The 23,920-nt window shown below is 38.2% G+C and overlaps 1 protein-coding gene across 1 annotated transcript in view; it reads left to right on the top strand.

Annotated features, from left to right (window-relative positions):
• Window positions 1-22,644, top strand: part of LOC117285311 — a 46,001-nt gene extending 23,357 nt beyond the window's left edge. The window contains exons 3-4 of the mRNA XM_033761444.1: window positions 6,874-7,007; window positions 21,977-22,644. Coding sequence (XP_033617335.1) covers window positions 6,874-7,007; window positions 21,977-22,078 — 236 coding nt within the window. The 3' untranslated portion in view covers window positions 22,079-22,644. The remainder of the gene's footprint in view (window positions 1-6,873; window positions 7,008-21,976) is intronic.
• The last annotated feature ends 1,276 nt before the right edge of the window (window positions 22,645-23,920 follow it).

Genomic DNA, 23,920 nt, shown 5'->3' with positions numbered 1-23,920 from the left:
TCAGCCTCCTGGAGTGCAAGAACCATAGGCATGTGCCACCAGGCCTAGCCTTGCTTACTTTTTTCCTTATTTACTTTTAAATTAGAAATATAATTAGCAGAGTAATTCCTCAAATACCATCATCACCACCCCCTTCCTTCTTACACAAATCAAATAGCTGAACATGGTAGACGGTTGGTCATCTAGGTAGGGATTGTGGTCTGGATGTTTAGAGCCATCTTATCTCTTGCGGTATTAGATTGAGTTATATGAGTTACCTCCTGGGCTTCATCTCCACCTCCTGCAACAGTAGACTTCTCACCTTTTCCCTAAATCACATGAGCTGTGCTTATTTGATTATGAGGTGTTTCACTACAGTCCTACAGAATAGCTGCTCATTTTTTGCCAGTCTTAGCAGCTTTTCCTGGATGTGAGTTGTGCCAACTTTTCTAAGGTGACAAATGGAGCATTCATGCTTGTCTCCTCTTATAACCTTTTAAAATCCATAGTGAAAATAACTTTCAAAAATGTTAAATAAATAAAAACAAAGATAATTGGGGAAGGGAATTAACAAATGAGCAATTTCAGTAAATACTATAAATTGGGAGAAATAAAAGAGTAGAAATTTACAGTCTGGGGTGGGACCATACTGTGATGGCAAGAGTTTCCTGCCATGAGAGACTCAAGAAATTGAGGACTCATTGGTAGGTAAAGTCAGGGTGTTTATTTAATCCTGCCTATGGAACATCTGTGCCAGGTGGCTTTATATTCTGTTTTATGTCTCTATCAGAGAATAGATGAGGTTAGTTTATCTCTGAAGTTTTTTTTTTTCTAAAGAAGTTGAAAACTCAGGAAAAATTTGTAGCTGGTGAGATATGTACCAGTGCTTGTACTTCTGCTTTTTTCATCCTTGATTCTAAAAATAATACTCCTTAATGGACAAATACAACCAACTCTACAATTTTTTATTTTTTTATTTTTTGGTACCGGGGATTGAACTTGGGTCCTTGTGTTTGCAAGGCAGGCCTCAGAATTGCTGAGCTAAATCCCCGGCCCCACAATTTTTTTAAGTAAACTTTCTACTTTAAGGAGAAGCTAGTGGTAAAATGGCCAGACAACTTTGAATCAGAGATTCCAGAAAAAATACTTGAAGATGAACTAGAAGTAAATGGAGATAAGGAAAAAAATAGGCAGAACATATGGGATTTAAGAGAGAATGGAACTCAGGGGCAAGACCTCTCACAATCAAGAACACAGCTCATATGAGTTTTATCTGTGTACTGAAAAGAAGTATCAGGGGCGCTCTGTGTAACAGGCTTAGAAAGTAGTGATCCACTTGATCAGGAATTCAAGGCTCTCCAAGGAAGAATGGAATAGACTACAGAACCAGATAGGCTGAGGAAGTCCCCACTGAGATAATAAACCTAGACCCACCTTACCCATCGAATAAAAGTGCAGGTTTACTGACTCATGTTGCAGAGAAAGAATTTTCAGGAAGCTTTAGTGAGAATCATAAAGGAATTTATTAAGCCTAAATTTAATTTAAAAGTACACACTCATGGAGGAAAGAAGAAACATGGCTGTGGTAAGAGAGCAAGACCCTGAAACTTATAAAAGCTGCATTTACCCCGGCCAACTCTGCACCCATAGACTCTGTGGCCATGCCACAGCCACATGCCAACTCTGAGCCTGCTCTGCAACTGACCTGATAATGGAGGAGGCCACTTCCCAGGGAGAGAAGGTAAACCAGATGGTCAGCGGTTTTTCCAGGGAAAAATAATGAACCAGGGCAGCAATACTTGCCCCATGAAAAATTCATGGTTTTGTAAGCTGCAAAAGCAGCATGAATTTTACTCTGAAAGTCACTCCTTCCACACAGCAGGTTAGAGTTGGAGAAGAAATCCAGGCTAGCCCCTCTCACATTTGAGAGGGTTTAATCAAGAGTCATATTGGGAGGGGTTAAGTGTTTAGGACTGAGCCACAGAACAACTACACATTAGAATTTCCAGTGTCATCTTATCAAAGTGACTGGGTGGAAGATGGCCACATGAGACAGTCATAGAGAGGGTGTAGGCTAGACATAAAATTCCTGAGATGTTTAGGTTGATCTGGGAAGGTTATAGAGCCCTGCCCTCCATGAAGAGAAGTCAGACTCAGTGTGTGTGGCTTTCAGAGGTGGCTGGATCTGAAAGTTCTGGCATTAAGTCCAGCAATTGTCTTGATCTCCCACACTACTGCCTACAACCAACACAGAGATCAGTGGTCTGATTGATTTCCCCATCTACCAATGTGATCAGGGACAAGCCTCAGTTTGGGCAGTTGCAATAGCCTGGGTTGTATGGACAGAGGGACCTTTAGAGCTCACAAACCCATGGGTAATAAATCTGGTTGGAGAAAACTATGACTTGTTGGATTCTAAGACTGGAGGTCCTAGAAGAAACCACTCATTCAAAAATACAGAAGAAAAAAATTTGGACCTGTAGAGAACAGAGGAGAATTGAGGCCTAACTGACCTCCTCTGCAAGCACAAAGGAGAAAGGCTACACTCGGGGGTGATTGCATATTGCAGGTTGTGTTAGTTACTTTTCTCTCATTGCTGAGAGAAAATACCTGACATCTAAAGTTAAAAGGGAAATGGTTTATTTAGTTTATAGTTCATAGAAGTTTTAGTCCAAAATTGGCTGGCTCCAAGCCTTGGATGGCAAACAAGCATCATAGAGGAGAAACAACATAATGTGCATAAGGCAGCAAAGGTAACAAGAGAACCTTAATAGCATCTCCTTGCCCCTTTTATTGAGACTACTTAGGACAGGGTGAGTGTCACTCACACCCTTAATTCTAGTGCCCTTGAGCCTAGCATTGCATCGTGAGTCAATTCCAGCTTCACACACTCTAGGTCCAGCCTGTGACCACATGAGGCTTTGGGGGAACGTTTATACTCAAACCATAACACAGATTCCAGGGAAAATTTAAGATAGTAGAGGTTGTTTGTCAGAGAATGTACTAATGGATATTGGAAAGCAGATAAACCTTATGTTACTTTGATTGCTTGTACTGTGTTTGGATGAATACAGGTAATATTAAACTAAACACTCTCCCCAAAAAACAAAGCAGCAAAAAATATGGATCCGTGTAGCTGAGCCAGGTCCTGAGCCCTACATTGGGGCATCACCTGTAGCTGACCCCACCTGGGCAGCCGTGTTCCAGAACATAGGTCAGCCACTTTGTTCTCCCTGACCCAGGGTGAATGAGGATGAATGACTGAGTTAGTTTAACATTCAGGCAACCAAGGGGCTCTCACCTTTAGTAGGCAAAGGAGCCCCCTGTATCTGGTTTATCTTACCTCTATTCATCCAAACAAAGGAAAGGAAGGCTCACTGTTGCTTGCTGCTCTCTGTCTGCTCCACCATGAAGTGTTTCTCTTCTGCCATGCCTCCCTGCCTAGAGCCTCTGCAAACTATGAGCTAAAATAAACCTTTCCTCCTTCAACTTGCAGGTGTTGGGTATTTTGTCCCACCAATGAGAAAGTAACTAAGACAGTGTTGCATTTAATAGATATTTACTTTATTCCACTCAGTGGCTTAGTGTTTATACTATAATTATAGATCGCTGTTTTATAGTGAAGTGATACATTATTGGTTCTTATGCCATGTCAATATCAAGTTTATCTTTGATGGTATTATTGTTGCCGATTTAGTTGCTATACCAGGGTAGTATAGTTGTTGCAATTAATTGATTTTATTTGTATGTCCATATCTGGATTGTCTTTGTGTCATTAATGCTACTTCAATCTGCTTCCAGAGAACTGGGTGAGCAGGGCCAATTACACTGCTGAGACAAAACACCCAACACCTAAAGGTTCACTTTGTCTCCTTTTATAGATATTTTATTCCATAGTATGCTGGTTTCAAGGCAGCGTGGCATGGCAAAGTGTCATCACAGAAGAAAATAAAACAGTTAATGGCATAGCAGGCAGAAGGCAAGAGATAGCAAAAGCAGCAAGCAGCAAGTCATGGGAGCAGCTCTTTTTCTGTCATATTCTATTCAGGCTACACACCCTTAGGGGAGGCAACACGTGCACCCAGGTTGAGCCTTCCCATATCCACACCATGAAAAACTATGCAAAACCATGCAAACCATGCAGAACCATGCAAAACTAATCAGTAGTAATCACACACACACTTAATCCTAGGATTACACACTCTAAATCTAGCCACCTCTATAGAGCCACACCTATGATCACAAGAGGCTTTGAGAGGACATCTAGATACAAGCCAGAACATATGGGGAAAGAATTTAATATTTAGATACACGAGTCATATAGAATCCCAGATAGTCATGACTAGAAAGAGCCTCCCCACAACACAGCATAGTCGAAACCCCAGAAGTCCAGCAGAAGGACAAATCTTAAAAGCTGCTAGAGAAATCCAATGAATCACTTACAGAGGGAAACCTATTAGAACTACATCAGGCTGCTCAACACAAACTCTAAAGGCCAGGCAAGCTTGGAGTGGTATTTCAAACCCTAAAAGACAAAAATATCTTCCAATGTAGGTTGATCTATCCTACAAAGCTACATTTAAAAAGTTTTTTTTATAAAAATTTATTTAGCTCACAATTTGTAGAGGTTTCAGTCCATAATTAGCTGGCCCCAAGGCAGGGTGGTGTGAAAAACAGGGCTTGCAGAGGAGAAATACATTTCAAAATTTATAGAGAAATAAGATCTTTCTATAAAAAAGAGAACCTTACGAAATTAATGATTTATGACCATAAAACTGGTGATGCAGCTCAGCGGTACAGCTCACTTACCTGCCTGGCAAGTGGAAGATCTTCTGTGCCATTAATGGTACCAAAAAAACCAACCAAAAAACAAAACAAAACAAAACCAAAAAAAAAATCTCTCATGGATCTTAGAATAAGCTGATACAGCCACCAATGCCAATCCTAAAATTCATAAGGAACCAAAAGAGTTCCAGAATAAAAGCAGTTCTGGGCCACAAGTACAAAGAAGGAGGCATCAAAATCTTGGGCTTTAAATTATATTACAAAAAGACTGGTACTGGCATAAAAAGACATGTGGGCCAATGAAACAGAATAGAGAATGCAGAAAGAAATCTAAGCACATTCAGCTATCTAATTTTTGATAAAGGGGCAATAAACTCATGCTGGAGGAAAGATATCCTCTTTAATGAGTGGTGCTGGGAAAAATATATCCATATACAGAACACTGAGTCTAGACCCATATCTCTCAACATGTGCTGACCTAAAATCAAAATGGACCAAAGATCTAAATGTTAAAACGAATAATCTGCTGTAAGATAAAATAGGTAAAACTCTTCAAGATATAGTTGTAGGCAAGAACTTTCAGGGAACCCCAACTGTACAAGAAATAACATCAAGAATCAACAAATGGAATAATATCAAATTAAAAATCTGCTCAGAAAAGAAAACAACCAACAGAATGAAGAAACAACCTACAGAATGGGAAACGTTTTTCCAACTATTCCTTGGACAGAGGACTGATATCTAGAATATATAAAGAACTTCAAAAAATTAGAACCCCACCAAAATAATACCCAATCAAAAATGGGCAACTGAAATGAATAGACCCTTCTCAGAAAACAAGTACAGATAGATAATAATTGCATGAAAAAATGTTCAACATCTCTGGACATTGGAAAAAGGTAAATTAAAACAACACAAATTTTATTTTACCCCAGAAAGAACAATTATCATCAAGAAATCAAATAACAAATGCTGGTGAGTCTGCAGGGGAGAAAGTAACTCTTTCACATTTTGGTAGGAACATAAACTGTTATAACCATTATGGAAATTAATATGGAGATTCCTCAAAAAGTGAGAATAGAAATTTCATTTGACCTAGGTATTCCCCTTCTAGATAGCTCCCCAAAAGAGTTAAAGATGTCATATTACAGTGACTCATGTTTATAGCAGCAAAATTTATAGTAGCTAAATCTTGTAAGTGGCCTATATGTCCACCAACAGATTAATGGATAAAGAAAGTGGGTTCTTTTAAAATACAAAGTGGAGTACTACTCGGCCATAAAGTGGATGAACCTAAGTCATTTGTAAGAAAATGGATGCACCTTGAGATGGTAACGTTAGGTGGAATACATCAGACACATAAGCTTAAACATTGCATGTTTTCTTCTACATGGGAAAGTCAAAGTATAAATAAAGAGCAAAATAAAAGGCAGATAATGAGAAATAGGGAGCAAGGTCTCTTGCAAAAGGGAAGGGACCCAAAAGATGGAGGGAAGTATAGGGAAGGGAAAGGAAGGATATGAAAAAGAATTAAGATATATTATGTACATTTACCAACTCCCCACGATGAATGTAATCCTGCATTGTAATTAGTACTGCAAACAAGTACTGATATAAAAATAACAACTGAAAAAACCCAAATTCAGAGAGAGAGAGAGAGAGAGAGAGAGAGAGAGAGAGAGAGAGAGAGAGAGGATCATTATGATCTGGATATTCTTAAGGGGCTTGGGACTGTCTTGAAGATGGGTGATCTAGGATGTATATTTCCTCCATCAAGTTCCCCCTCTGGTTGACTATATTACAGTGTAAACCATTTACATGTGTTTGAAGTTGAGATATGCTGCCCACTAATATTGCTACTTTGTTGAAAATAAGAGCAATTTACAGGCTATGATAGTTAACTGAGTCAGCTTGAGTAAGAAATACCCAAATAAATAGTTCTGGGTGTGGCTGAAGAAATTTTCTGAGAAAAGAAGACCTACCCTGGTCCACTTGTCACCTAAAAATGGTACAGAAGGAAAACGAAGGAGGAAGACTCATTCAGTTTTTCTGGGAGCAGCTCCAATCTTCACCTTCACCACAAATGTCATCTCTTGGATTCCACTGCAGACTCTTCATCTTCCTGGTGTGGACTTGCAAGGGATACTATGAGGAGCTTTAGGACCTTGACTGGATCCTTCAGATCTGCAGTGCCCAGACAACCCTTCTGTACTCTTCTATACCTGACTCTGTGGGAAGCCTCTGTAAGCTAATCTTGTAAATTCTTCTATATTTTATATCTTGCATTAAATCTGATTTTCTAGTAAGCAATGACTGATGCATAGGTGAAAACAGGTGGTATATTCACAGATGAAAAAGGTCAATTGGCAGGTGAAAAGGAATTGCTCAGCCTTGTGTGTTGGGAGAAGAGAAAAAAATTTAAACTGGGGTGCAGTTTTCTTAAAAGTAGAATTTTAAAATTTCAGTTTTCAGTATCTCCTGACTACCTACCTTTATTTCTATCTTACCTCAGAATGAGTAAAGTGTTGGAAGGCACAATATGGTAAAAAAGCTTAAAAACACAAAGAAGTATTTAAAAACTTTATGAAAATTAAAACCCCCCACAAAACCTGTATCCTGAAGTAAGTAAAATGACCAAAAAACCTTTTTAATTTTGGGGAACAGGCATAATATAAGAAGAGATAACCCATTATGTCTAGACTTTAGGACCATTTGGGTATAAGAGAAGTAAATGTCATCCTACAATAGCACTTGCTGTTTTACTGATTAATGTTTTCAGAGCCATAATAAAAAAAAAGTTCTGGTTTTCATTTTTTAAAAAATCACATGCATGTTTGTAGATGGGGAGGGGAGGAGGGGGTGAAGGGAGGGCAGGGGTAGGGGGAAAAAATGAGACTCAAGACTTGTCATGTAGAGGTACAAGATCCCAACAATGAATGTAAATGTACTGTATCCCTAAAATGTACCAATAAACTCAATTAAAGCTGAAAAAAAATAAAAAATCACATGCAGACAAAACACAGCAAATTAAATAGTTAAATCAGCTGTCATGGACAGCCTGTAGGCAAGAAACCTCTCAGGTGGCAGAAAACACTTTGTTAAAAACATGAAAGAGTGTTAGCCTTGTTGCCCAGCTAGGAATTTGATTAGGAAGTATTCTAAGTCGACACAGACTTACATGATCAAGGGGAAATTTCTTTGTATTGTGGGCGTAGGGCTAGAGTTGGGGCATTAATGATGTGTTTCCAAGGTTGACAGGGAATAGGAGGCTGGGTAAGAGGAGGCTCTAGGCTCCTCCTGTGACCCTTAAACCCTCTCACTCATTTTTTGACAAATCAGAGCAGGGAAACTGGGCTCTATTTTCCGCTGCTTATTTTGTTCTAACCACTGCACTATATTCTTCATTAGAGTTGAGAAAATGCTTATTACCATAAATACATGTCTGAGTGTTTTATTTCAGCTGATTACTATACCACAGGGTGTTCAATTCCTCACAATAGAAGTCTCAGATCAAAGTTTAAGCGTTAAGCTTGGCAATGTAAAAATGAAGGTACTTTCGACAAATGCTTGACAAGTGGAAAGGAAGGGAGGGAAGGAAGAAAAGGTAAACAATTCTAATATTCTAATCTTTCATGCCAGGAATTCCAGATATATTCTAGGCCTGTGAAATAATAAATATTTGAATATATTATCTAAAGTCATAGTTACTCAGTACAAGATCTGGTCTGCAAAACAGAGCTGGGTCAAAATTCTAAATGTGAAGGCTGAGAGAATCTATGCTGTAAAAAATTTCTGATGTAGCAAGTTCATTAATTTGAAACAGTAAATCTAGAAAGAATCACCTAGCATTTGGTAGACCATTTTATCTGTGAATAATTTTAGTTCATTTTTCTGAAAATTTGAGACAATATTGTATATTATGTATTGTGTGTAGTGACAGGGCCCCCAGCACCTATTAGCTTAAGCAAAAAAGAGTTTCTTACTTCCAAAACTTCAAAGGTTGGTTTTGACTAATAATTATTCAATCCAGCGTGTCTAATACCTTCACTAATTTTAAATTTATTTGGAAATTAAAGTCTCCATCAACTATAGGAAGAAAAGTCCCCAAATTGTTCTCATTAGTCTGTTTTCACAATGTGCCAAGGGGATTAGACACTTTGATCTGACCTGATTCACTTCTTTGACTTACATGAACTGAAGTCAGCACCTCTTGTAACAACATATCGGGATGATCCCCTGCAAGAAAAAGAAGTTCTATGAGTAGAAATGAAAGGAGAAGGAAGGACATGTGCTTAACAGAGGAAAACAAAAAATATGCAGTGCTTGCTGCATAGTTCTGCTTTTTGCTGCTTTCGTTTAATGTTGTATGCTCATCATTTTTTTCTATGTCACGTAGTCTTTAAAACTCTGGTATTTTATGACCATATAATGTTCAACTTGGTATTGACCCTCTATTATTTATCTGTTACTACATAACAAATTATCTTAAAAGTGAGCAGCTTAAATCAGCAAGCAATGCATTATCTTACAGTGTATTACAGCTTTTTTGGAATCTCAGATGGCTTAGCTAGGTCATCCTGGATCAGTGTTTATCATGCAATTATATTCATGCTGTCAGCTAGAGGAGAGAATTTGGCTGAAGCATTTAAGATTCTACTGATGAAAAATGAATTAAATCCTAGGAGCTCTACTTTGTGGCATGGTGCCTGTACTTAATGCTGTATTACATACTTAATTCTAAGAACACAGGTCTTATGTTAAATGTTCTTATTAAAAAATGCAGAGGACAAGAGGACATTTTAGGAGATGATTGATATGTTCATGGCATTGGATTTGGTGACAGTTTTATGGATTTCTTTGAAATCCATTAAGATGTATGCATTAAATATGTACAAAAAGCTAAGTGTATTGGTGCAAGCCTGCAATCCCAGAACTTGGAAGGCTGAGGCAGGAAGATTGTGTTTTTGAGTTTAGCCTGGGCTACATAACCATATCTTTAAAAAAGTGCAGTTTTTAATGTGCTAATAATATCTTAATAAAGAGTTTTTTAAAAAAGATTGAACTGGGACTGGAGTACCTGCTTCCATGTTCACTCATGTAGCTATGGACAGGAGGCTTTTGTTGCTTACCATGTGGCCTCTCCACAGCTAATGTGGCCTTTCCCAGAATGAGCCTCTGGAGAGAAGAGAGTGATAGCAGTAGAGTCAGAGACCTGCAGTCATTTGATAACCTAATCTTAGAAGTGAAATAGCATCATCTTATATCTTACTTTATAGGTCATGCAGACCTATTCTGGAGGAATGTGAGAGGGGAATATACAAAACTGAATATCAGGAAGTGGAGGTCCTTGGAGGTCATTTTAGAGACTGCATACCACAGACAGCAGGCTTATATTGTTGCAAAACTAGATTGGTTCTGATTTGTCCAGAGTTTAACATAATAATTAACTTCTTGAATATTATCTTTGTCAACATCTCTTACTTTTAAAATTATACATTCCCGTAAGTGAATTATTCACCACAGTACTAACTTATTAAAGCCTTTATGATTAGCAGTATTTTCAAATTTTTCCACAACAAGCAAGGACTATGTTTAACATTAGGAATATATTTTAGTTTTTAAAGAATTGATAATTATTAAGAACCTAGAGGATTAACAGCAAAATGTATAAAAGGTTAGGGTAAAGTGACTAAGAAATTGCTTTCTATCCTAGAACATCCAAATTTTAGTTACCTTTACTGCTTAAAATCAAATTGATGGGGCCAGGGATTTAGTGCAGTGGTGCTGCTGCCTGCCTGCAAGTGCAAGGACCTGAGTTCAATTTCCACTACCAAAAATTAAAAAAAAAAAAAAAAAGAAATTGATGAATTTCCCCCTTCCAGTCCTTTCTTTAAAAAACACCAAAAAGGGAATTCTTTTTGTGCTTTGGGTAGTAGACTTTAGGACAATAATAATAATAGTCACCCCCGCAAAGTGAATATGTGTTTTGGTCAACAGAACAGTAGCAGAAATTTCAGAAAAATCCTGTCAATGATGCAGAGACCATGAGGTATCTGTAACAACAGTCTTTGTTTAGTTTTGTTAACTCTATGGCTCTTGCAAAAAGTTCAGATGCTGAAATTTAACAATGAATAATTTTTAGGGTTAATTTTCTTCCTCTTGTTTTCCTTTTTGTACCCTCCTCCCTTTTTAAAGTTTGGATTCAGTGCGTCAAGAGTATGAGAGCCTTACCACCCCAGCAAGGTCATGGTCATAGCAGAAATTCTGCCTTTGTCCCAAGAATAGCTCTGCTGCACTGTGTCCAGCACTTTTTGTGCTCTTCCTACTGACCCTGAGTCCACTAAAGAAGGTCAAATGCTGGAAAGAGAATTTGATAACTGCTTCCCTCTGGCTTTTGAACCAGCCCCCACATGGTCTTGAGTTTAGTAGTTTAAGAATTTTCAAGGCTGTGGAGCTAACCAGCCTTCTCTCTTCATTGCTCAGAAGTATCTTATTTCTTAAGGCTCTCTTCACCTCTAAGCTGTCTCTAGCAAGCTGAAGTTCACTGAGTGATCACAGCTTAATTAATTGCAATAGCAGCTAGCATTGAGTACCTGTGGTACTGGCAGACACACTAATTATGTTCCACTCTAGGTCATTTCATCCTCAAGGTAGTTTATGAAGATTATCATTTTAATTTGTGGATGATGAAGCTGAGGTTCTATGAAGTTCAGTTGCCTGTTCAGGACCACTCAGCTATTTGAGTCTGGACTTGATTTCAGGCCTCTCTGAACAGTTTTGTTGATGGCAGAACACTGCCAGAATGATCACCTTCTTTAGGAATTGTAGGACAAGTATTCACATGCAGTAGAATAAACACTAGGTTCAAGTCTGGACTATATTATCACTTAAGTGTGTGACAAGGCAAGTCTTTTTAACCTTTTGGAGTGTCAGTGTCTGCCATGTAAGGTAAGATTTGGTCACATGTAAGGCCCTTGCCAGGTTAAGTTTCTTATTCTAGACAATGGGACAAAAGGAATGCCTGAGTGCATTATCTCCTAACCCAGGAGAAGATTAAGACACAGAGGGAAGACTGCTCAGATTTTTTAAATCCTTGGAGAGTTGGCCCAGAATCTGATCAGCTGCATATACAGAAAAATGGATGTGTGCCTGTGGCAGGATATGGATGAGTTGACCTATTGCCAGAGGACACTGCCCTTTTAGGTGTAGTTGGTGGAGTGGGAGCTGCCCCTGCTTTTGGTGCTGTAATCTGTTTTGAGCTCTTGTTGCAAATCTGTCTCTCAAGTGTAGTTTTTTCTCTTTTCCTCATTCTCTTACCCTATAATGCACCTGATCTTGACCTGAACCTCCACAGGCCTCTATCTCCCTCACATGGGAACCACTGATGTCTACGGCAGGATGCCATTGGGGGATTAAGGAAGGGATGGGTCCCTGAATTCTGCTCAAATGGATTCTCCTCCTGCTCATCAGAAGCCAGATCTTTCTACTTGGAGGCTCATGTGCTTGGGCAATAGAGACTTTGTCTTCCCTGGCATTCCTCACTCTGTCAGTTGTACTTCTGCTGGCAGTGCAGGGAACTTAGCTACACCTAAGTCTTTCTCCATTCATTATACACTTCTCCCCTTTCCTCAGGAGAGCTTTTCCCTATAGCTCATGTCCCGTGCTTATGGGCTGCTCTCCTCTGTGAGCACCCAGATAACAGTAAAAAGTTACTGTTTATTGAATGTCTTAATGTTTCAGGCATTTTAGTAACTGCCTTAGGGTTTGTAACTTAACTTATTCCACACCACCCTGTTAGTCAGCTCATTAGTCCATTTGCTTCTGAGGAAATTCTTGCTTCAGAATGTTTTGGTGAAGTGCCCAAAGTTGTCCAGCTAGTTATAGGCAGAGACAATATTTATACTCAGCTTTCCCAATTGCCATTCCAAGGCTTATCGGTCACAACCTTGCTTTCTCAACCATGAATTGAAGCACATGTTCTGACATATTTATTGCACACATGGAACTCTTTAACAAAATATTTGAATTCATGTTCGTTCCTGAATGATTGGGGGAAACATTTATGAATCTGTTTTGCAGCGGTCCCATTTCGCGCATGCCTCAACTTTGTTGGTCTCTGCTAGCTGTTCAGAAGCAAGCAACACGATAAACTAAGTCATACTGATCAGGCTGCTTTCTTTGCCCCTTTGGTTTGTGTTTTGTTTTCCTCTGCAGAGTGATCTGTGAAAGGCTCCAGTGTATGAAGTGCTTCAATAATTTTCCTACTTTCCCTACCACTGTTTTAGTAAGTAATTTTATCACATTCTAATTTGACAAGTACTCCTTTTTCTTTCTTTTTTCTTCATGTGCAAAGCACGAAAATCCCAATTTTTCTATTTGTCTGCCCCATAGATGCATAACCTACTTTTGTTTGCACTCTGGTTAATGTAGCAACCATATGATTACCTGTTAACTTATTTTTCCTCTTTAATAACAGTTTTTGTTGGTTTGTTTGTAAAGGATAACAGCTAACACAAAAGAAATGTGTTATTGGTGAAGTTTCAGGCTGGGATGATTGTCTGAATCCTCTGAAATCACATCACTCATATATTCTGGAGTGAGACCCCAACTCTCAAGTTATCTTCTGGATTATACACAGGCAGACAGTATTGGCCTTCTCAGGGGTTATAATGTACTTTGATGGTCTGTTCACCAACACTGTGCTTCCTTATCTGACTCCTGGTTTGTGAGCCTTCAGCCAACTGAGACCTATGCTTATCAACTTCCTGTTTTCTGATCAGGAATGGACTGTGACCCCTGAAATCTGCTTCCTTCTTCTCTAAGGCCTGTTTTCCTCAGAGGAAACAAACTGCCCCTAGCCCAGATGTTTACGTGGTTGGCTCAGCTCTTCTTACTGGGTCCAGGACTGAACATTCCTTGTGAAGATTTTTTTTTTTTTTTTTGGTACCGGGGATTGAACTTGGGACCCTGCGCCTGCAAAGCAGGATGTGGAACCACTGAACTCAGCTCCCGTGTGAAGATTCTGAATCCTAAATATTTAAGAACTTGGGAACAGAAGAGAGGGATGGGAAAGAAAGAAGAAATCAATCAAACCAAAGGATCTGGTAAAAGACCATAGCATTGTAATCAGCATTGGAAAGCCCATGTTCCAGATCCAGTGAGACAGGTGAAGAGGTGACTTCTGTCCCAGCTTCTGGTCCATGAGGTTTCCCTTGAGTCTGATGAGGGGTTTTTATTTCACCTTTATACCAAGTTACTAACTTCAAATTTGTCGATTGTCCAACATATTGAAAATGGCCATATCACCAAAACTGCTATACAGATTCAATGCAATGCCAATTGAAATTCCAACACTGTACTTCACAGAACTAGAAAGAAGAATCCAAAAATTCATTTGGAATCAGAAGAGACCTAGAATAGCAAAAGCCCTCCTAGGCAACAGACACATGGCAGCGGGTATAACAATTTCCAATTTGAAACTATACTACAAAGCCACTGTGATAAAAACAGCATGGCACTGGCAAAGAAACAGACCTGAGGATCAGTGGAACAGGTTGGAAGACACAAAAACAACTCCAGATGCACTCAGCTACCTCATCTTTGACAAAGGAGCTGACAGTCCCCACTGGAGGAAAGATAGCCTCTTTAATAAATGGTGTTGGAAAAACTGGAACTCAACCTGCAAAAGATTAAAACTAGACCCTTACCTCTCACCATGCACTAAATTAAAATCCAAGTGGATTAAAGATCTAAATATAAAAACAGAAACACTAAACTTGCTGGAAGATAAATTAGGCAGAACTCTGGAAGACATTGGCATAGGAAAAGACTTTATGAACAAATCCTCAGTAGCACGGGAACTAGCAGAAAGAATCAACAAGTGGGCTCTCATCTTATTAAAAAGCTTCTGCACTGCAAAAGAATCAACAGAACTAAGAGACAACCTACAATATGGGAAAAACTTTTTACCAGCTGCTCCTTAGACAAAGGACTATTATCTAGAATATATAAAGAACTCAAAACAACCAGCGCCCCCAAATATAAAGACCCAATTCAAAAATGGGCATTTGAAATGAACAGACATTTCTCAGACAAAGAAATAAAAGCAGCAAGTAAATATATGAAAAAATGTTTCACATCACTAGTCATTCGAGAGATGCAGATGAAAACAACACTGAGATTTCACCTCACCCCACAAAGAATGGCTGCTATGAATAAATCACACAATAACAAATGTTAGCGGGGTTGTGGGGAGAAAGGAACCTTCTCCACATTGTTGGTGGGAGTTCAGACTGGTGCAACCACTATGGAAGTCAATATAGAGATACCTCAAAGAACTAGGATTAGAGGTTCCATTTGACCCAGCTATTCCTCTGTTGGGTATCTTTCCAAAAGAATTAAAAGAATCACACCACAGTGATATATGTGCACCCATATTTATAGTGGCACAGTTTGTAAGAGCTAAAACTTGGAAACAGCCCACCTGCCCATCAGTTGGAAACTGGATAAAGAAAATGTGGTTTTTCTATAAAATGGAATACTACTCAGCCATGAAGAATGAGAAAGTAGATTCATTCATAGGTAAATGGGTACATTTTGAAGATATACTCCTAAGTGAAATAAATAAGTCACACATGTGTAAATACCGAATAGTTTCTCCTGTGTGAAAAACAAATAGTACTCAAGATCCTAATGGGTTAATTAACAGGAAGAAAAGGACAAAAGATGTAGGGACAGTGAGAAGGGTAGGGGAAGGGGAATAAGGGAAAGGTAAAAAAAATATGAGAAAATGTAAAAATGGAATTAAAGTCTTTGTAGGTGGGGAGGGGAAGAGGGGGTGAAGAGAGAGGTGGGGACAAAGGGAAAAATGAGAACCAAGACCTGTCATGTAAAGGTACAAGATCCCAGTAATGAATGTAACAGTACTGTCTACCCAAAATGTACCAATAAATTCAACAAAAAATTTGTTGATTGTCAAACATAAAGTACCGAAATTCTCTAAGTTGATTCTGACATATATATTATATTTATTTGAATCTTTTTTCAATTTCTGTTTATTACCTCATTATTATTAGCTAATTATATTGCTTAAACATGCTGTTTCTCACTTTGCCCCCTTTAGAATCTTCCCAGCATGACAGCTGTAGTAACTCTGTCCAGCCCTAAGTAAGGCAATGCTGTGCCTTGCTGAGACTCTCTTGGTCACTCGCATGAAGTTGAAAATTCTCCCCACTGACCTCCTATCCCAATCTCTTGTCATTGCTCTTTACACATTGCTCTTTATAGGAACTTTTAACATGGGCATGGACAGAGGGTATGACCAGCCCATGCCCAGGCATACACTGATGTCAGTACACCCTGGTCCTGAGTGCAGGTCAGTAGAAGTGGCCTGTGTGAGCTTGAACAAGCCTCTGGAATTGTGTTTCCTCCTATGGAAGAGGAGAAACATCTTCTTTGTCTTTGTTATAAGGCTGGTTTGAGGGCTAAAAAGGTCAATATATTTTCATTCTTTTTTTCAGTAGTTATATATCAAAGGCCTGCTCTTGCTCACTACCCTGTAGTTTTGGGGGTTCTCAGTGAACAAAACAAGAGCTATGCCTTCAAGGGTTTTATGTCAAATTATATTAATTTACTTGTTGTAATCTTACCTGGAAATCCAACACATAAAGTAAAAAAGAAATGAGCATGGGGTACAGTTGTGTTTGCTTACCCCAATCCAAGCTTCCCAGTAGACACTGGAAGAACTGTTTGGAAATAACATAAGAAAATATCTTCACACTTCCGAGAGATACAAATTGAGTTGGTGACTCCCAGATTGGCAGTACTCTTCATAGTAGATGTCACTGCTGCACAGATCCCTTTGCTATGGGAAACACTAACCCATATCCCTAGTGGGAGTATTACCCACTAGCAGCATAACAGCATAATGACCTTGTAACATTTATAATGCATTAGTTATCAGAGGTGATCTAGAGGTAAAGTGTTCAGGAAGATATGTGTAGGTTATATGCAAATTCTATGTCATTTTATGTAAGGGACTTGAACATTACAGATCTGGTACCTGTGGAGGGACAAATCTCATGTGGATACCAAGGAACAACTATAATATGTAATTGGGTGTTTATATGTATGTGAATGTCTATATATGCATGTGTACATGTGTGGTTTTAGGTGTGTGTGTGTATGTGTGTAAATGCGTATGCAAGTGTGCACAAGTGTGTCTATGTGCTGAACTAGAGCCACCCAAATCAGGTATGAATGTGGAGTCTTCTGGCTCCAAAGTGTTTCTTGCTTATAGTGCAGAGTGAGATTCCAGGGTTGTTTTCTTGGACCAAAGCAAGCACCCTGGGTTGAGGGGGTGGAGGATTAATGGTGGATGCTTCACACACCAGCTACCAGAGCTGATTGCAGAGCTGATTCCAGGTGCCAGTCTTCTGAAAAGACTGACTTTTGAGATAGCTTTTATCTCTGAATTGTTAGCTAAATATTTTTTCTAAATTATGTATGTGTGGAAGAATATTCTTTTTTTATTAAAGATTGCAAAAATACATGATAAGAAGAAATGAAGATACTAAATAAAAATTTCAAATATACATATGTAACGACAGCAAAAAAAGGATATGAAATAAACAAGAATTTATGTAACACAGACTAATTGGAATACATTAGTTTGATATGTTCTTCAAACATTATGTTCTTGCTCATTTTCTTATAATATTTTTGAAATAATTTAATTATAAATAAAACAAAGTTACATATTATAGTTGAGAAACTGTCCTCAAAATTTTATGATTTATAAACTCCTTGGTTTAATTAATTGATAAATATCATATACTTGTTGATTGTATCAATTACACTTTCTAACAAAACTTCCACAGAGAAAAATTTCCACAGAGAAAAATATACTTATATTTGAAATCCAAAAGCAACAAAAATTCACATTTTAAGCTCAGATTTTCTGTTTCTATTTTATTATATCCCATACTTACTTTTATTATATTTTATAAGCATAATGATAGAATTTAACACTAATAGATATGTGATATTCTTCCCAAATGAATGACTATAAGTCAAGCATGTAATTTAAAGAAATCATGAGGTTGACAGAGAAACTATCAATATGCCAAATGTGCACAATCCTACCACACTCATGTCCATGTTTCTCATTTAATAGTGCACACATATATGTAAAAACATACACCCCACACATATACACAATGCATATTTTCTACAATATAATATATACTTAGGTATAATAAAATAGTGCAGTGATGTGTGGAATGTTGGTGATTGTATAATTTGAAAAAAATATAAATATCATCTTTGAAGGAGTTGGAGAATTTGTAATACGTATCAGATACTAAATGATATTCATGATTAAGTATAGTTATAATAAAATTTACTTAAAAATTAATATTCATCATCAGTAGAAAATAGGTACAAAGATATATTGATAACATAACAACATTTATCTTAACAAATTTCCAACCAAACAAGCTGTAGTGACAGAAAAGAAGTTTGTAGAAAGCAGAGATGAAATAGGAAAATGATATATGGGCCTTAATACTTTTCATACTACTCATATATACAGATTTCATAAATTCTCAAATAAAAAAGCAAAGAAAATGAGAACCATAATAACTCACCAATTTGGTAGACCAACATATAGAGACAAGGGTTAATGTATTGATAAATTTTAAAAATATGAAATGTAAAGCCTGAGATTTAGCTCAATAGTGCTGCATCTGCCTAACCAGAACAATGTGCTGAGTTTAATCCCCAGCATCAGAGGAAGAAAAAGAAAAAGGAAAAAAAGAAGAAAAGAGGGAAAAAAGCATATATACTTTCTGATATACTCAATAAATTAAAAATAAATTATTTGTTATCTCTTCCTCTTGAATGGTTCCCTTCACAAGGATGTAGTGAGCTTCTTTGTCTCTTTCGATCAGTTTAAGTTTGAAACTTATTTTGTCTGTGAATAAGATTGCTACCCCTGCTTTTTTTGGCGGGGGGGAGCTCCTGTTAAATGAAGAAGTTTACTGTCCTTTCACTTTCAGTCTATGGGCTTCTTTTTACACTAGACGCGTCTTGTATACAACATATTATTGGATTTTGCTTCTTAATCCATTCCGCTGGTCCATTTCTCTTGATTGGTGAATTGAGGCCATTAACATTGATGGTTATAATTGATATGTACTAACATTATTATCATATTTTTCCTTTTTTTTTAGCCTTCTCCTTTTAGTTTCTTGGCTTACCTATTTGATTTGCTCTGTTGGCTTCACTGTCTTTTTCTAGGATCTTGTTTAGAATTGCTTGTAGTGCTGGTTTGGTATTCATGTAGTTTCTCAGGTGTTCTTTGTCATGGAAGTGTCTTATTTTCCAATCCATTTTGAAAGAGAGTTTTGCAGGATACGTCAGTCTAGGTTGGAGGTTGTTTTCTTTTAGTATTTGAAATATCTCATTCTAGGCTCTCCTTAACCTAAGGGTTTGTATTGCAAAGTCTGCTGTAATTCTGATAGGCTTTCCTTTGCATGTAATTTGTTTCTTGTCTCTTACAGCTTGTAGTATTTTGTTCTTCTGTTAGGTTTTTGGGATCTTGATTATTAGATATCTAGGTGTAGATTTTTTTTTTTATCACAGCTAGTTGGAGTCCTATATGCCTCAGTTATCTGAATGTCAAATTCTTCCCCTCTATTTAGGAAGTTTTCTGTAATTAATTCTGTGAACAGCTTTTTAAAGTCATTTACATTTTCTCCTACTATTTCTTGAATTCCTATCAATCTTATGTTATTCTTCTTAGTATCATCTAAGAGTTGTTGTATCAATTTCTCATGATCTCCTAATGTTTTTAAGAGACCTCTCTTTTCACAGTCACTGACTGCAATTTTAGCTTCTATGTCTGAGATTGTATCTTCAGACTCTTTTATTCTTTTGTGAACACTCTCAATGGACTTTTTAATCTCCTGGATATCTGTTTGAATCTGTCCTATGGATTCCATTTCTTTCTTGTATTGGGCATTTATTGTTTCCAATTATTTCTTATGCTGGACATTCATGGTTTCTATCATGGTCCTGAGCTCATCTATTTTCCTCTCAGTTTCTGTTCTAGAGTCATGAATTATAAGTTTCATTTTGCTTGTCATCTCTATGATTATCTGGGAAATTACTTCGGTTTTATATTTCTCTAGAGCCTGATTGATCAGTTTTGTTACTTTCTGTGCTTTCAGTTCAGGGTGTCCTGATGATTCACTATCAGACTTTTCATCCTCATTTGCCCCACTCTTTGCCATTGGTGAACTGGAAGTCTGTCCCTGTATCTTGCTTAAGCATTTTCTCATTTTTACTATTGTTGTTGGGTTATCCTTAGTTTAACCTTTAGATTATTACTTAAATCTTCCTGATATAGTTGGGCTGAAGCCCATGGGTCTCTAATGACTCATAGACATTCTCATTTTCATCATACTGAAGAAAACAGCTCATTGAATCAATCACAATCCTTTATTCTAATTGATACAATCAGCCACAATATAATGAAGCACAATTTGCAAATTGACCACTTATGGTAGTCATCAATCTATCACCTTCAAACCATGTAAATTTAATTAAGATCAAGAAACAATCCAAAATATGCTTACAGTAAATAAACTTTTCAATAAGGATATTTACCATTTACAATGGGGGCTTTAAACAAAGTTAAGGAGAGAAGTAGATAAGTATAAGAATTAGAGATGGTTTCATATGAAGCCAAAAGATGTAGAATGACCAGACAATCATCAGGAAATTGTTAAATTAGGACAATAGCAGAAACAAAAACAGAGATGAGGGATACTATAGTGGAGTAAGAGGCTGAGTTAGAGAAAGAAAACAAAAAGAAAAAAAAAAAGAATTTGCAGAGTGGGATGAAAAAAAGAAAGAAACAAAAATGAGTTTAAAGGGCCTCTTTCAGACTATATCACTGCTGTCATAATATACAATATGTGCTGCCATTTGCAGAGCCAAGTCCCCTGACCTCAGCTAGCTGGTGGCAGAACCCCACAAAGCAGACTGAGTTTGGGCTCCAAGGCCCAGACTGAGTTCCCCAACCTCCTAAGGGCTGAACTCCACTGAGTTCTACTATAAGTTTCCCCCACCACTTCTTTAAAGATGTTCAAAGTTGAAAGTGCCAGAAAATACTCTTTATGACCACCTCTGCCTTTACAGAGTAGGTCCAAAGACTGGTACAATCAGGAGGTCTAAAAGCGTGAAGGGGAAGGTTGCGGGGGTTCAGGAGTGCCCCCGCGGCTACCTTTCTGGCACTGAAGATGGCGGCAGCTGTGCCAGCAGGGGAGGGCCTGGCTGAGAAGACCCTCTGGTGCTGAAGATGTCAGAACGCAGCCTGCAGGAGAGGGCACAGCAGAGAAGGCCCTCTGGCACTAAAGATGGCGGGAATGCCGTGGGGAGGGCTCGGCCAAGAAGACCCTCTGGTGCTGATGATGGAGGATGCAGCCTGCAGGAGAGCTGTGTGGAAGAATATTCTATGAATTTTCGTAAATTTTATGCACATCCACATTGCTCAGGCTCCCGTCAAAAAACATATAAAGGATAATTAGTCAGAAAGGTGAGCTAACAGAGTTTAATGAAGAGTATTAGTAAAGGAAGAAGACAATGAAAACAAACAAGTAACAAGGATAAGACACCAGAGGGGAGTGCCAGGGGAGCATTTATGTCCTTGGTTGGAAAGGAGAGGGAAGGAAGGAGGTGGGAAGGAAGGAAGGAAGGAAGGCAGGAGGAAGAGACCTGCGTATTCTCCCCTAAATCTCCTGCCCACAACTTTTACTGCCAATACTAACCAGGTCCTGAAGGCAAAGAACTCTCCAGGATGTAATCATGGAGCAGGGGTAAAAAGAGGGAGATAGGAGATTGGAGCAGCAGGAGTAAATGTCCTGAGATGAGCCAGGTACCTGCAGGATGAACGGAGGAGACAAAGTGAGCAAGCCACTGTTCCTCGTAGAGAAGCAAACTCAGAACAACAGTGGATGAAGAAAAAGCATAGCTTCTAATCATGATCCACAGAGTTACTGTTTTTTATTACAAAGAACAAATGAGATTTAATAACAATCTAGAAATTGAAATTTTTATATATAATGTGGCAGTATATACGATGCAGCAGTAGTCTGTGAATCTAAAACGTAATTATTCATAATTTTATTCTTGTCTCTTTCTCCTGCAGAATCCTGTCATGGAAATGGAGACCTTGACCCTTAAGCTATGCAGCAGCCTTGCCTCCTTGGCTGTGAAAATGATTACCAGTAACATTAAGAAGTATTTGTAGTACAGAGCATCAAAGAGGAGAGTTGTCTTCTCACACTCCTACCTTGCTCCAGGTGCCACACAGAAGACAGTGAGTGTCCTATCATCTCAAGGTGGACAAAACAACCAGCAACTGGACAAAGGAGGATAAACCACAAGCCATGATACCACATGGCATCTGCTACTTAAATTGTGAAATCAGAGCCACAGGTTTATGTTTGGCAGCAGAGTAAACATCATGTGGTGCATGTGTATGTGCTTGATTTAAACACTGAAAACAAGGATAAATGTGTGGTCTATTGCTGCTGTAGCCTATACCCTCTTACTCATGTCAACCTAAGGTGGTCTTGTGGGGCTCCTGTCACTCTGCTATCGATAGCCCCTTCGTGTAGGTTGAGGACTGTCAGAACGCAATCCTCAGAGACTGTGGCTTTGTCTGACTTGCTACTTCTCTGTCCACTTGTGGGAATGGCTCTTCAGTGGGAAGGGAGAATTTCATCCTAAATGTTACAGCTCAGTCTTAACTTGATACTCCATTTGGAGAGTGAGGAAGAACTGAAATAAAAAAAAATTTTTTTTTGGTACCGGGGATTGAACTCAGGTCTTTGTGTTTGCAAGGCAGGAGGTAGAACCACTGAGCTAAATCCCCTGCCACTGAAATAAATTTTTAATGAAAAAATATGAAAGGAATTGGGGTTTGGTCAAAAAGATTTGTTGCTGTTAAAGATTTGTTAAAAATGTCAGCAAAAAGGGCTGGGGATTTAGCTCAGTGGTGCCACACCTGCCTTGCAGGTGAAAGGTCCTGAGTTAGATCCCTGATTGAAAAAAAAAATCAGCAGAAATATAGGCAGAGCACTTGATAAAGACTTCAAGTAGCTTGGAATAATGGCACATATCTGGAGTCTCAGTACTCTGGGAGTATGAGGCAAGAAGATCATAAGGTCAAGTCATTTTGGGTAATTTAGTAACATTGTGAGACTCCATCTCAAAATGAAAAATTAGAAAAGGGGCAGGAATATAGCTCAGTACAGAGGCTCTGGGTTCAATCCCCAGTATTGAAAAAAAAAACTTAATTTCCAAGTATTGGCAATAGAACCATTCCATTAAAGAAGAAAGGAAATGGTTAATTGGCACTCCCTGAGGAATTACTTCTTAAGGTAAAGGTTTTGTCTCAAGGAGGACTCAACACGTTCCTGACATCATCTTGTAATTTTCCATTGGGTCTTACAGTTTTGTCCCGCTTTGTACCCACTTCACCTCATGGCTTTGCCATATAAAACATCTTTGAAAAGCTGGGTGTGCTTGCAACCCATTTTCTGGCCCCCCTTCTGTCTCTCTTAAACAGAAGCTATCTTTCTTTCAATAAATTTTTCCTATTCTTTTTTTTTCTTTTTATTGAGGTTATTGGTACAATCTAGGTATACAATACAATTACAATCATCATTGGGATTCTGTACCTTTACATAATAGGTCTTGATTCTCATTTTTCCCCTTGTCCCTGCCCTCCCTTCACCCCCTCCTCCCCTCCCCATTTACAAAGACTTTATTTCAATCTTTTCAGTTTCTCATATTTTTTTCCTCTCCCTTATTACCTTTCCCCCACCCTTCCCACTTTCCCTACACCTTTAGCCCTTTACTTCCTATTTCACATTATTAATTATCTCATTAGGATCCTGTGTACTATTGTAGTTTTTCACACCAAAGAAACTATTCGGTATTTCAGTTAAAGAAATCTCTGTATGAACATTAAAAATAGGAAATCCTAAAATAAAACTAAAAAGGAAAGTAAAAGAGAAAAGGCAATGATGTAACATCAAAATAATCCTTAATTCTGGAGATGAAAATGGTCCCTGAACATATTTAA

This window comes from Fukomys damarensis, unplaced genomic scaffold, assembly GCF_012274545.1.
Source record: "Fukomys damarensis isolate Sample0158 unplaced genomic scaffold, DMR_v1.0_HiC HiC_scaffold_1, whole genome shotgun sequence".
NCBI classification, from domain to species: domain Eukaryota; kingdom Metazoa; phylum Chordata; class Mammalia; order Rodentia; family Bathyergidae; genus Fukomys; species Fukomys damarensis.
This window is presented reverse-complemented; position numbering and strand designations above follow the sequence as displayed.